The 15,552-nt window shown below is 44.4% G+C and overlaps 1 protein-coding gene across 3 annotated transcripts in view; it reads left to right on the top strand.

The window, feature by feature from the left end:
• The window catches only part of Pdpr (pyruvate dehydrogenase phosphatase regulatory subunit), a 45,830-nt gene extending 39,962 nt beyond the window's left edge, over positions 1-5,868 (top strand). For 2 of the 3 annotated variants that reach the window (XM_027406026.2, XM_035442679.1), the window contains one exon: positions 93-497. In XM_027406026.2, coding sequence (XP_027261827.1) covers positions 93-497 — 405 coding nt within the window. Of the gene's footprint in view, positions 1-92 lie in introns of all 3 variants that reach the window. The other variant, XM_027406027.2, reaches the window with a different exon arrangement.
• Positions 5,869-15,552: the final 9,684 nt, after the last annotated feature.

A 15,552-nucleotide genomic window follows, 5' to 3' on the forward strand; every position in this document is an offset into this window, starting at 1 on the left:
CCCTCTCGTTCCCCACCTTCACATGCCAAGGGCCATGATGGAGACTGGTAGCTCAGGTTTTCTCACACACACCCCCTTTTTTTTTTTTTCAGGGCATAGATTTCATCGGTCGGAATGCCCTGCTGCAACAGAAGCAGAATGGGGTGTATAAACGCCTTGCTATGTTCATCCTGGATGACCATGACACGGACCTAGACTTGTGGCCTTGGTGGGGAGAACCCATTTACCGGAATGGGAAGTATGCTGGCAAGACCACCAGTAGTGCCTATAGCTACACTCTTGACCGCCATGTTTGCCTGGGTTATGTTCACAATTTTTCTGAGGACAATGGGGAAGAGCAGGTGGTGACAGCGGATTTCATCAACCGAGGAGAATATGAAATTGACATTGCAGGACATCGGTTCCAGGCCAAGGCCAAGCTCTACCCTGTCACCTCCTTTTTCACTCACAAGCGTAGAAAGGATGATGTGGAGCTGAGTGACTTCCATGGGAAGTAGTTTCGCCATTCTCATGAGGAGCAGCATTCTGGGAGCTCTTTTCCTCTGTCCCTGTCCTCTCTCAACTTCAATGACCTGCTTTAAACTTTTTCCTTGAAAGCCTTTTTTGTCCTCCTATTTTCATTTGCTGTTACCCCTCCTAATAATCCAGGCTCTTCTCATCCTTCCAGCAGACTCACAATCTCACGGTGGAAGGCAGGAGCCACTTGGGGAGTTAAGGTGACAAACTGATTTTTTTTTTTTTGACAAACTGATTTTTAAATTCATCTTAAGGCAAGTTGGTATTATTCAAGTCTGGGCTGGGATTCTTAATGTGCTACCTTTGGTAGACTGTGTGTCTGATGTAGCCTTGGGAATAGCAGTATCTTAAGCAGGCAGATGATTGTGTTTCACTGTGCTGTAGGTTGTCACCTGATACCTCTTAACCATCTACCTCACTGATGAGAGGGATTGCATGGACACCGTCTGCTCTGTGGAAGGGACAAGTAGTTAACCTGGCCCCTCCAACTTTGTTCTTAGATGTTCGGGCTGGGGCAACCTGCCTGAAATTTTCTTTACTTTCTGCTATTTTGTATAATGAGGTTGGTTGTTTCTTAGCTGAGTAAACAAGTATGCCAGTATTGGAAAGGAAAAAACCAAACCAAACCCATGTTGCCTTTTGTGTTGCTTTTCCCAGCAGGAGCAGTGTGAATTCAGATGTCGAGTTCCTATATTAGAAGAGTGTTGCTTTTCTTTCGGCTACTTATAGGTCAGCTAGCTATCCCTTCTTGATTTTCTTCAGATGGCTTCTCGCCTCACCTGTGCCTTGTGTAGCCTGCCTATGATCTCAACATTCATTCCTATCCCTTTAGAAGAGGGAGAGGGGATTGGGTAAGCATACAGTAATGAACAGTATGCTGTTCATACTGCGTTCCAGAGAGCTACCAGAGACTCAAGTTTTATATCCCTGGCATGAACAAAGCCACATACAGATGGCCATTGAGAGCTGTAAGTACAATGCAGGCCAGAGACTGCTTCCCATCTTTTCTTTCCAGGTTCCCCACCCCCCCACCCCCACATACAACCTTTGGAATAGAAAGTGACTGGGGTACCCACCAAATACACTACATATTTCAATGGTACTGTTTTCTTTTTGTGATACGGTTTCCTCATTGGAGTTCAGGCTGGCTGGCCTCACATTTGCAGTGATCCTTTGCCTTAGTCTCCTGAGTACTAGGATTTCAGGTGTTGTGACAGTATGTTTTCTGAAAGTGAAACTTGGATGTGACAGGCTGTGCTATATAACACCAACACTTAATTTTCTCTTGTATACAAACTGCCCTAGTCTGGATTTGAGAACATTTAATTCAACTGTAGCTCTGAAGCATTGGTTCTGCTAAATTTACATTAATAGAAATCTTTCATTTCTTTAGAGCAGCTCAAAATTTCCAAGTTTCTCTTTGGTATTACTGTAGAACCTGTTATCCATTCAGACTAGTTCTTTTAACACTTTTCTTGCTATTTTCTCCAGCTAGGCCACTCCTACTTGGCTTCTGACCAAATTTAATTGGCTTATTAAAAGGGCACACAATTAGAATTTATCGTGAGGGGAAATTGCTGTTTGGAAGAATGCGTATTTAATGAGATGAGAGGCACTGTTTTTAGGCAAAGGGAAGAAAGGAGTACGCTCCAGTAGAATGCTATTCGGCAGTGAGCAGTGAGATCAAGAGCAGGCCCTGAAGCCGGGTGGTGGTGACGCAGGATCTCTGAGTTCCAGGCCAGCCTGGTCTACAGAGTGAGTTCCAGGACAACGTCCAAAGCCACAGAGAAACCCTGTTTCAAAAAACGGGGGGTGGGGGGAGTGGGGTGCAGGTCCTGGCTGACCTGTGAAGCTGGAGTAGAGATGCACAGCTCCAGTTATTTATGCTCTTTCATATACAGTTGTTGTAACATTCCAGTCTGTGAATGAAAATTTAGTTGGAATCAAATACAAAAGACATTTTGACCTGTGCATTGATAGTGAAAATGTGGAAGCAAACTTGCTCTTTAACTGTTGGAAGTGTTGCCACTTCAGTTCCAAACTGGGGGGAGGGGGGGCATGGCACCTTACGAAACAGTAAAAGTTTAAAATGGGGTGTACCGCTATCATATTCAATCACTATTCATATTCAGATGTCATCAAGAGTATTTTCAGCATAGACTGATTCTTTTCTGCACTTTTTAATCTCTAGCTACTTAACTGTCCCCTTCTAAGTAGACGGGAACTGCTGTATTTAAAATTACACAGCAACTTATCAGCCTTTTGAGCTTACAGACAGTGCTTGTCTTGCTGGGAAGGCATGAGAGGAACTGAGAGTGGGGCACATGGAACTAACTATTTAGAAATGCCTCCTCAGGGGTCAGGGTCCTATTCCTTCAACTGTGATTAGGTGTTGGATTTTGTGTGCTGCTACTCGTTTACTGTGTACTCCAAAATATGCTTATATTTGTCACAAAATACATCCTTAAGATGATTCCAGAGAGGCAGAGACAGGTGGATCTCTGAGTTTGAGGGCAGCCTGGTCTACAGAGCAAGTGCCAGGACAGGCTCCAAAGCTACCAAAAAAAAAAAAAAAAAAGAAAAAAGTTTCTCTTGATCCATTCAAACATAAACAATGCAAATCTGACACACACACACCCATTTTGCCCTGATACAAGTGCTTTAAATAGATAGTTCTCTTCCACCAACCCTGAAGTTTTTCTTGCTTCTGCACCTCAGTTAGTCAAGGGGATCATTTAACCTGAAGCACCTGACTCACTAGCGTTGGTAATGCATTCTGGGCTCTTCAGGGATAAATGCAGGTTATTAACAGAAATGCTAGGTCTAGAGCAGTAGCTGTCAAGGGGTCAAATGACCCTTTCATAGGAGTAGCCTAAGACTATCAGAAAACACAGATATTTACATTCATAACAGTTGCAAAGTTACATTTATCAAGTGGCAACGAAAATAATTTTATGGTTGGGGTCACCACGACATGAGGCACTGTATTAAAAAGTCACAGCATTAGGAAGGTTGAGAACTATTGGTCTAGAGGCATGATTGAAAATCCAGCATCTTCAGTTGTGTGACATTTCCAACTCTTGGACAGTGGGGCTACCTTGGCTTACCTTGTATGAGAATACTCTGGCGTGGGGGGGGACCCGTTAGCTGTTAGGGATTGTAAATACTTCAGCTTTAGATGATAGATTCTACATCTACTTTCCAGAGATGATGCTTTCCATGTTCTCCTCTTTGATTATAGTAGCAATTAAATCTCTTTGAACAAGGTGACAAATTGAATACCTAAGGTTGGGAGTTTTCTGTGAACCTTCTTGAAATATCATGAAGGCTTTCTTTTCCTCTTAGTTGTTCATTATACATGCGAGGCCTGTTTCTCAGTACTACCATAGTCATTTGAAATATACTAAAGCTTGTAACAGAGTTCCCTTCCATGCATAGGTACTGAACTTACAAAAAGGGTCAAGGAGGAATGGCTTGGCTAGTCTTAACTGTGAACATACCTCACTGAATTTTTAGTTCTTTCTTTGTCCCTATAGCCTTCATTAGTTCCGGGACACAGGATCATTTAACACAGTACTAAACCCAACTTCAGTCTGGTCTCCAAGAGCCCATTGATGCAACAGTGGGGTACAGCCACTGCAGCTTGCTTCCTGTTGGGAAGTATACTGGCCTCTCTCTCCACCAAATGTATTCTAGGCTGCTGTGTCCACAAAAAGTAACTAAAAATGAAAAACAGACTTAAATTTTTGATTTATACTGCTGCCTTTGAATGTGGGTGGCCCTGGCAGTATGAGTTACAAGTAGCAGGAATTGCTAAAGATTTGCTTTGTGGCCAAGCAGTGGTGGTGCACGCCTTTAGTCCCAGCACTCGGGAGGCAGATCTCTGAGTTCGAGAGCAGCCTGGTCTACAAGAGCTAGTTCCAGGACAGCCTCCAAAGCTGTCTCGAGAAACCCTGTCTCGAAGGAAAAAAAAAAAGAAAGAAAGAAAACAAAAGGTTTGCTTTATTTTTTGAAGACTCACAGCTTTGACTTTCTGATTATCCTCTAGCTTATGAACACATTTGGTAGCATCTGAACAGATCTTCACCATCCTTGGGGAGAATCTTATGCCTTACAGTATTGATATTAGCCCTGGAAGACTGGCATGGAAGAGCCCCTGTTTGTAGGGGTGAACTACAAATTTCATCCTTATATGTCTCTTACTTCTTAGCCAGAGGTAACAGATTTATAATTTTAGGATAATAAAGAATGACTTGTCATTTTTCATTTTCTGCATCCCAACACCCCCACCTCACATATGTTGGTAGATAGGTAGCATAACACAACACAAGTACATTTTCTTACAGCTAAAGAATGTTCATCTTCTACTTCCATCTGTAGGCACATAGATTGAGGAGAAGCGGGTGAGTAGGGGACGTGTGTCTGAGCTATAGCTCCGCCCTGTGTGCATGTCAGAAATGGTAAGTGAGCTGTGGGCTCTTCCTCTGCCTCCATTTCTTTTGGTCTCCAAGGTGCTGATCTGTAAGCCCCCACTTTGATGTTAGTATGGGGCTTTGTCCTGCAGTTCCTCAACAGTACCAGCCAACAAAGCTGTCTCACACACAGCTTTGCCTTCTCTTGGTACGTTAAACATCAGCATGTTCTCTGTAGAAGACTCTTGGTCTCACTAAGCAGTTGTCTACATCTGAATAATTACATACGTTTTCCTCATTTTAATTCAGCTGTTTTTAATCTTGGAAAACATCTACCTCCTGGTCTTCTTGCCTATGAAGGACAGATTACAAGAGGAGGAGAGCTGTCTTTATCATGTTTCAAAAGGTCTATGCCAGGATTTCCTTTGCACACCAAGAACTGAAGCTTAGAGTACTTCTCTCAGCTTAGTTCTAGTGCCTTACACTCCAGAATGTCCAGAAGTGGACCGAGAAGAAAGCAGAAGGTTCAGTCGGGGTTCTCATCACCCACATCAGCCCTCCTTCCTCAGAATAATCTGGGTTTGGGGTAAAAAGTTCTGCAGCTCATTTCACTGGAAGCTTTTCTAGTTCATAACTAACTCTGACCAGTGCTTAAGATACATAAAACACCACTGTAGTTTCTATAGAGTTCTGTAAAGTTGCATTTAGTGTGGTTCTGCTCAGCTCCTTTCTGTTCCTGTGTAGTGTCAGCATGTCGTTCTGAGGACATTCTAGATATTGGAGTAAGAACTTTTCTCAAGGGCAAACTCAGCAGCTGACTTTGGACACATAGGGTAACTGTGCATTTTATGGCCAGAATTATTCTGGGTGGCTGGATTTCAATTGAGATTTTCTTTTCATGTGTTAGGTATATAAATGAATAAAAAGATGTTTCTATTAACTTTTGCTGTGTTCATTTGTGAAATGTCCTTTAACTTGGTTACAACATGTTATTTGCCTGCCTTCTCAAAGGATAACACTGTTCATAAAACCATTTATACCTGTGATGTTGAGGGGTTTAGAAACCTGAACATGACTCACTACCATATATGTGTAAGCAAACCCGTATCTGTGAAAAACAGGATCAAAGGGTATTAGCCAGCTGGAGAGATGGCTAATATCAAAATTCTACAATGATACAGGTAAAACCTTAATGGACAGTTACAAATGCCTTAGACACCCAGAGTCCCTGCCCAGTGGGGATACAGTGCCACTTAGCATGCAGGCATGGAGCCAACTTTAACAAATCAACTGCTGGAAATACTGATCCAGATCCCTTAGAGGGCACTGGGAACACCCAGCAAAATAAACCAGAAACACCAGTATTCTATGAAAAAAAAAAATAGTCACCAAGAAATGCAGGCATTCTAAAGATTTTAAAAGGAGGGGTTCCCTCACCCAAAGAAAATTATTATCTGAAGACGTGGCTTTCCTCTCAACCCAGTGAACTAGAAACTGGTTAAACTGCACTTGATGCACACCTAAAATCCCAGCACTATCGAAGTGGTAAAGGTAAAGTTTGTATTGAGTTACATGTCTTCCAAATAAAAAAACTTAACAATTTAGAAAGCTATAAAATCAGGTTGGACTGGAGAGATGGCTCAGAGGTTAAGAGCACTGACTGCTCTTCCAGAGGTCCTGAGTTCAATTCCCAGCAACCACATGGTGGCTCACAACCATCTGTTATGAGATCTGGTGCCCTCTTCTGGTGTGCAGATACACATGGAAACAGAATGTTGTATACATAATAAAAAGCTATAAAATCAAAGAAGAAAATTGTTTAAAAACTAAAATGCTTTTGCAATGACTGTTTTAATTGTAGCCTTGCCTAATTGTCTTCAAGGTAAAAACAAATTAGTCTGGGAATGTCTTTAAAGATGGCAAAATATAGCTGAGCATGGTGGTGCATGACTTTAATCCCACCACTCATGAGGCAGAGGAAGTCGGATCTCTGACTTTTGAAATCTACAGAGCTAGTTACAGGACAACCAGGGCTGTCTTGAAAAATAAAGTGAAATTGTATCCCAAACCAACCCATCAGGTACAGCTCACACAACTCTTGATTGCTGGTCTGATTACTATTGGTTTGGTTGCTTGCATTCATTGACACCATGGACTAAACCCCTTCTCCAAAGACTACAGTATCAAGCATAAATGCTTGGGAGTCTGTATCAACTCAAGTGGGTACCTACTTGAAAAAGACAACCCATTCTACATCCTCGACATCACTGTCTTTCAAGCCTACAACCCTGACTCTGCTCCATCTAACACTCTTCCCTCCCTAAAGGTAGCTCTGATAAAAGTTACCAAATGCTGCTTTTCTTGGGAAGCATTAGTCGTGTGTACACATCAACCCCTGACCCTCCCAGAGGACTACCCACTCTCTTTCCTCGTAGTCTCCCCAGCTTTTCATCAGTCTCTGACTCAGCCTCTCTAACATGATTACTAAAATCCATGCTTTTTACAATAAGTTTTTACCACTCATAGCTAACAACTACTTTAAAGCATAATGCAAAGGCACCAAGCTTTGGATTGAATCTGTACAAATTTATGTTGCCTCAGCATTAGTGTGGTTGTAAAAAAAACAGATATTCTACCACTTACCTACACTCGAGTCCCTGTTGGACGTTCACAGTCACTTTGGAGTTTCATTGTCCTAGTTGCTTTATAGGATGGATGTAGAGATAACAGCCCATGTAGGTGCTACCTGGCAACCACCTTCCTATGGACAGAACCTTGATTTTGTTTCCTGATGGTCCAGCTTACATTGATTGTGCATAAAAGCCAGTGATCACCTCTTGGTGGTTACTTACCTAGGGGAGCTTTTATAGGCTTGTTTTAATCTCACCAACTGGAACTGAAGACATAGCTCTGTGGTGGAGAACTTGCCTACCATTCTCAAGGCTCTTGAGTTTCATATCTGGCACTACAAAAAGAAAAAAAAACTACACAAAGTAAACATTAAGTGTCAAAACTGCTGCCCCAACCCTGGCACACCTGCCCTATAAAGGTAGCCAATCGCAGCAGTTTCTGCTTGCTTCTCCATTCTTTGAGGAAATAAAAGGGAGTAGAGTGGTTACTTGCACACTTTCTTGTATGAACCATCACACGTGTACTCCTTGTTTTAATAGTCACCCCACAGGGCTTTGACCATCTGGTAGATGGATGTTTTCCCATTTTAGCTAAGATTTTCAAGGCCTTGTCCCCCAAAGTAATTAAAAAACATTGACCCACCAGGATCACTATTAGGGATGTCTTTTGTGATGCCCAGATGGGTCATTTGGAGAGAAAACACCAAATTTTCATGAGCCCTCTGCTTCAGGTTTCCAGGCTTGCAAAATTTCGCTACAGGAGCAGAGCATAGGTGATTAAAGTGACAGCAGATGTTGGGTGGGGCAGAAGGAGACTCATCACTTGCTGGTTTCCTCTGCCTTACCACTATTGATTGACTTTATAAGTTCCAAAAACTGCATGGCCAATGCCAAGATTTGTCCTCAGTGGCTTCTGAAAACCAAGAGTAAGCTTTAGGGCACACTCAAGAGGATTGCTTGGAGAAGTGGCTCTGAGGTTAAGAGCACTTACTGCTCTTTAAAATATATATATATATTTTTTTTCCAGGCAGTGGTGGCACACACTTTTAATCCCAGCACTCAGGAGGCAGAGGCAGGCGGATCTCTGTGAGTTCGAGACCAGCCTGGCAGCTTGGTTTGCAAGAGCTAGTTCTAGGACAGCCTCCAAAGCCACAGAGAAACCCTGCTTTGAACCCCCCCCCCAAATTTTATATATATATAATCTCCAGATTTTATATATATATATATATATATATATATATATACATATATATATATATATATGGCTGGAGATTGCTCAGTGGTTAAAGTGGTTAAGAACACTGGCTGAGCCGGGCGTTGGTGTTGCATGTCTTTAATCCCAGCACTCGAGAGGCAGAGGCAGGCGGGATCTCTGAGTTCGAGGCCAGCCTGGTCTCCAGAGCAAGTGCCAGGATAGGCTTCAAAGCTACACAGAGAAACCATGTCTCAAAAAAAAAAACACTGGCTGCTCTTCCAGAGGACAGGGTTCAATTCCCAGCACCCACATAGCAGCTCACAACTGTCTACGACTCTGTTCCTATGTATCTGGATGTTTTGCCTGCATGTATTTATGTGCATCACGTATGTATCTGGTGTCCAAAGAGGCCAGAATGAGGGCATTAGATCCCCTGGGACTGCAGTTACAAACAGTTGTGAGCTGCTGTGTGAATGCTGGGAACTGAACCCAGGTCCTCTGGAAGAGCAGTCAGTGCTCTCAACTAATGAGTTACCTTTCCAGCCCACACTTCCTGCTCTTGGAGAGGACTCAATGTGGGTTCAGGTCCCAGCACCCACATGACCTCTTACAACCCTCTGTAAATCCAGTTCCAGGGGATCCAAAACTTCGTCTGACCTCTATAAACAACACACTCACAGAGGCACATACATACATGCCCCACCCCCTTTATTTTTTAAGACCGGGTTTCTCAAGTAGCCCCACTGTCCTGGAACTCTGTAGACCAGGCTAGCCTCGGAGATCCACCGGCTTCTGCCTCCTGAGTGCTGGGATTAAAGGCATATGTCACCACCACCCAACTCTACCCTCTATTTCTTCTTTTAAGATAGGATTTCTCTGTAGCATTAGAGCCTGTCCTGGAACTCCCAGTCTACAGGCTGACCTCCAACTCACAGAGATCCACCTGCTTCTGCCCGAGTGCTGGGACTAAAGGCGTGCACCGCCAGCACCACCTGGCCTCTACCTTTTATTTTTAATTTTGTGTGTGAATGTGGGCATTTGAATGCTGTGGCATATGGAGGTCAGAAAACAGCAACAGACCCAAAGTAGCTATGTGCGTTGCATAGGTTGGGGTGAAACACATTGCTTGTATAGCACTTCGTCAAGGCTCTGAGGCTCCTTTAAGTCGGCAAGTTCCAAAAGGGGAAGAAACACCTATCCAGGAGGGAAGCTCACAAGGTTCTCAAGGGAGGCTCAGTAACACTCAGGAAGTAGACAATTGGAAACCCCTTAGACTTTGAAACTGACCAGACCAGACACACAAGGCTCCTCCCTCTCCAAGGATATATTATCAGTAAGTCAGCTGAAGAGACCCTCAGACCAGCTGAGCTGCCTGGAAGAGACACTGCACCGCAACCTGTCCAGGCGCCTGCAAGCTGTGTAGTGGGCCCAGCGCCTACAACTTGTCATGCAGGAGTTTGAACTCCTGGCCGCCATCTCTCTAGTGCTGTGCTACTACATCTGGCTTTGGTTCCCAGATTTTTTTTTTTTACATGAATCTAGTGTTCTACCCATACCTCCATTTAGCCCCTTCCCCTCCCCACCCTACCCCAGCTTTGTTTGTTTGTTTTGTTTTCCTAGACAGGGTTTCTCTATGTAACAGCTCTGGCTGTCCTGGAACGAGACCCTTTTTCCTCTTAAAAGACAGGGTCTCACCTGGTGGTGGTGGCGCACACTTTTAATGCCAGCACTTGGACGATGGCAGACACAGGCAGATGGCAGATCTGTGAGTTAGAGGCCAGCCTGACCTACAGAGTGAGTTCCAGGACAGCCAGGACTGTTACACAGTAAAACTCTGTCCTGAAAAAAAATTAAAAATAAAACCAAAAACCAACAGAAAAAGGGTCTCACACATCTCAGGCTGGCCCCTACCTCCTTGGATATTGTCGTAATTTAAGCAGTGAAAGAGAGAAAGATGCCATTCAACAGGGTTCAAGCAGAGGGTTTTTGTTTGTTTTTGTTTTTAATTAGGGAAAGAGATCATAAAAAGGGGAAAGGGAAGGGGGAAGACCAGCCTTCGGAGACAGGAACAGCAGGAAAGAGGAGAGAAGAAAGGGGGAGAGAGAGGAGAGGAACAGAGAGAGGGAGAGAAAGAGAGAAGGATGGGCCCTTTTAAAAGGGAACATAGCCAATGTGCACAGCTGGTGCTCTTAGTGGCTGCAGCTGAGGGCGTATCCTGTCAGAACCCCAAGGGCAGGTCAGTACAAATGCCTGAATGCTAACATTCCCCCCCTTTTATTTATTATAAAAAGGTGAGTTAGAAAGGAGTAGCAGGTAAGGAGGGAATGAGGATGCTGTGTTCTCAAGACTACTTGCTGATCTGGTGGGAGAGGCAATGTTCATTTTGGGGGACCTGGGAAAGCCGGGTGCTACCCACGTCCTGGAGTAACTGGCTGTTTCACTTCACTGTCCAGGCTCTTCTGAACCATTTTGCCTCCTGGACGGCTCTAAATCGACTCCTAGGGCTGGCTTAAAGCACCTGACCCTTTCGTATTATACCACAGCATCACCGGGACATGTTTGTTAGCCTTGTGCCTCCAGTTCTATGGCCAACAGCTGGTAGCTACAATAGCTGATTAGGAATGGTCAGTGGGTCTCCAGAAAACATCCCAATGGGAGTGAGGAGGTATAGATGATGACACAACTTCCATGAGTGAGGCAGAGAAGTAAGATCCAAGGGTCTGCAATTCCTAGCATCCCAGGAATTCAGAGAAGGTCAGTTTTAAGACAGGCACAGACTACCCAGTGAGTCGTCACACAAAGGATGGGTGGGGCAGGGGGAGAGCTCTGAGCTCGGGAGAGACACAGTTGCCTGGTACCAGGACTTTGAGAAAAGCCAGAATGCAAGGCAAGGACTGTGCTCCAAAAGGAAGCCTCACATACAGGGGAACGGTCAGAAGTGGATAACCTCACCAGAGACCCAATTGTTGGTATTGAATGGAAGGCAAAGCCATCATCGAATGAAAAAACAGGTTTGTTGCAGGTGGAAGAGAACAGATTTACTGAAGGTGAAGCAGGTGGGTAGGGTCCCAACATGAAGTGATTACAAAGTGCTGTTGAAGTGGATTTTTGGTCGGCTCATTCCACGTGAGTGAAGCAGAACAAGAGCCAATGGCTTTTATCAAGCAAGGATGGAGCGAGAAAGGCACAAACCGCTTTGGTGATTCGTCAATCTAGGGGCGGGGCTGAAGGACCAGAGGGTCTAAGACTGGCACAGGTCGTCATGCAAAGGATGGGGGCCAAGGGTTCAGAGCCTGAGAGAACCATGGTTACCTGATACCAGGACTTAATGAGGCCAAAAGTTGAGAAATCATGAGATGAGTCCTTACTCGTGGGGATAGTCTAAGGTGGGGAAGGTGGAGTGGCTCACCAATCCTGACGATTTTGGGTGGAAGGCCCCAGCGATCTGGAGAGGCTGTCTGCCATATGTGCACCGGGTTCCAGGGTCCTGGCATGCCTCAAACAGCCTTTGGGCAGGAGGAGATACCAGGAGAGCCTTCCCAGTCAGGGAACCAATGTTGTAATTTAAGAAAAGCAGCGTACGAGAGAAAGACACCATGGGGCAGGGCTCATGTGTGTGTGTGGGGTTATTAGGGAAAAAGATCATAAAAAGGGGGAAGGGAAGCAGGGTAGACAGGAGCACCAGGAGAGAGAAAAGAGGGGGAGAGGAACAGAGAAAACGAGAGAGGAGGATGGGAGGTGGGCAGGGCCTTTTTAAAAGGGAACACAGTGAATATGCACAGGTGGTGCTCTTAGTGGCCGCAGCTGAGGACAGGGCAGTACAGATGCCTGGATACTAACAGACATAGCCAAGGATGACCTCAAGCAGTGGTTCTTAACCTTCCCAGTGCTGTGACCCTTTAATACAATTCTTGTTGTGCTGACCCCAGCTATAAATTTTTTGTTGCTACTTCATAACTGTTTTTGCTACTGATATGAATTGTAATGTAAATGTTTTTGGAGACAGGGCTTCACTAAAGGGGTCTTGACCCACAGGTTCAGGAGCCCTGGTCCAGAGCTTTGATTCCTGCTGCCTGTACCTCCTGAGAGCTGGGATTACAAGTGTGTGTGACACTATGCTTGCTGTATGCACTGCTGGGAACCAACCCTAGGGCTCCAACCATTTAAAGCACAATAATCTAGTTTTAGAACATTTCACCAGCCTGGTAATATTTGTGTGTATCCTTTTAGTTTTTAATATTGTCCAGGTTAAACAAATGGGCTCAAACTGACTCCTATCTCAGCCTCTGGAGGAACTTGGACTACCTCATTTCTATTTCTTAAAGCAAAATAAAATATTATTAGCCGGGCGTTGGTGGCGCATGCCTTTAATCCCAGCACTCGGGAGGCAGAGGCAGGCAGATCTCTGTGAGTTCGAGGCCAGCCTGGTCTCCAGAGCGAGTGCCAGGATAGGTTCCAAAGCTACACAGAGAAACCCTGTCTTGAAAAACCAAAACAAACAAATAAAACAAAAACAAACAAGCAAACAAAACATTATTTTGGGGGCTGGAGAGTGGTTAAGAGCGCTTATTCACTGCTCTTCCTTCTGTCCACATGGCCTCTAACAACCGTGTGTAACTCTGGTTCTAGTGGCTGTGGCCTTGATGGGCACTGCATGTATGTGTGCACAGGCAAAACAAACACACACATAAAAGTTTTACATTTAAAAATTATTATTTTATAAGTATTTTGTTTGAGCCAGGGGGTGGTGGCGTAAGCATTTAATCCCAGCATTCAGGAGGCAGAGGCAGGCAGATCTCTGTGAGTTCGAGGCCAGCCTGTTCTACGGAGCAAGTTCCAAGACAGGCTCCAAAGCTACAGAGAACTCCCTTCCCCCAAGTATTTTGTCTGCATGTATGCCGGTGTACATATGTACCTGGTGCCCACAAGAAGTCAGAGGAGAGCGTGGATCCCCATGGACTGGAGTTGTAGCTGGTTATATGCTGCCATGTGGGTGCTGGGAATTGAGCCCGGGTCCTTTGCTCTTAACCAATGAGCCGTTTCTCTAGCCCCAAATATTAAATACTAAAAACTAGAAAAATTGTGTGTGTGTGCACATGAAGAATTCAGAGGACCAAGTCCAAGAGTCCTTCTCTGCGGTGTGGATCCCAGGGGTTGCACTCTAACAATGAGACTTGGAGGTAGGCCATGTTACTCAGCCATCTTGCCAGCCCACACCTCTATTGTTTTTATATTTTACATATCAATCCCAGTTCCCACTCCCTCCCAAACCCCCCATGGAACCCTCCACCCCACCCCCATCCACTCCTGAGGGAGGGTGAGGCCTTCCATGGGAGATCATCAAAATCTGTCTATTATTTTTTAAATTAAAAAATTACAAATATTTACATGTATGTATGTATGTATGTATGTATGTATGTATGTATGTATGTATGTATGCATGTATATATGTATGTATGTATGTGTACCATGTGTGTGCCTGATGCCCAAGGAGGTCAGAAGTTGTTGGATCCTCTGGAACTGAGTTACAGATGGTTGTGAGTTGCCATGTGGGTGCTGGGGATTGAACCCAGGTCCTCTCAAGTCTTTTCTTTCTTTTTCTTTTTTTTTTTTCCTGAGATGGGGTTTCTCTGTGGCTTTGGAGGCCGTCCTGAAAGGAGCTCTTGTAGACCAGGCTGGTCTCGAACTCACAGAGATCAATTTGCCTGCTGGGATTAAAGGTGTGCGCCACCACCGCCCGGCAAGCCTATTATGTCTTGAGCTGCCTCTCAACACATCTTCTATCTTCTGAGATAATTTTTATTTTTTTCTTCTCACTGAATCATGGCTTAAGAGAATGTTCTTTTTTTCCTAAATATTTCTATGTATCTTTCCATTATGGATCTCACACTTAATTTTTTTGTGGTTAAAGAACATATTTGGGCCGGGCGTTGGTGGCGCACGCCTTTAATCCCAGCACTTGGGAGGCAGAGGCAGGTGGATCTCTGTGAGTTCGAGGCCAGCCTGGTCTCCAGAGAGAGTGCCAGGATAGGCTCCAAAGCTATACAGAGAAACCCTGTCTCCAAAAAAAAAAAAAAAAAAAAAAGGAAAAATAATAAAAAGAACATATTTGGGTGATATGAGGTCTTTCTAATGTGTAACTCAAGGTATGGTCTAAGTTGACAAGTGTGCCATGCAAAGAAACTGAATTCTACAGTTGTTGCATGGAGTACTTAGGTTTTTTGTCTTTCTTTTTTGAGACAGTCTATGTAGCCACATCTGTCCTGGAACTATTTGTAGAAATAGCCTTTGAGATCCGCCTGCCTCTGCCTCCCGAGTGCTGGGATTAAGCCAAGCCTGGCTTGGCTTTTTAATTTTTTAAGTTTCCCATTTCTTTTCCTCCCTTCTTGTGTTTCCATTTCTTCCATTCATGGAGGATTATTTATTTAGCTTATCTGAAGATGCGGCATTAGGATTCATTTTGTGCAAGGCTGCTGGTGACACATTCTTTCAGATTGTCAGACTACACCATCTACTTTTCCCCCCTCTGAGACAGTGCCTCTCTATGTAGTGCTGGCTGTTCTGGGACCCACTAAGTAGACCAGGCTGGATTTGAACTCAAAGATCACCATCTGCCTCTGTTTCCCAAGTGCTCTGATTAAAGGCATGCACCACTACCACCTAGCTTATGTGTATGTATGTGTGCATGTGTGAATGCCAGAGGACCATGTCCTGCCCAGTCACTGGGCACCGTATTCTCCTAGAGCTTATTTATTTCCCCTTCAGGCTGGCTGGCCATCAAGTCCCAGCAATTCTTTTG

The sequence above is a fragment of the Cricetulus griseus genome, chromosome 3, assembly GCF_003668045.3.
Source record: "Cricetulus griseus strain 17A/GY chromosome 3, alternate assembly CriGri-PICRH-1.0, whole genome shotgun sequence".
NCBI lineage: Eukaryota > Metazoa > Chordata > Mammalia > Rodentia > Cricetidae > Cricetulus > Cricetulus griseus.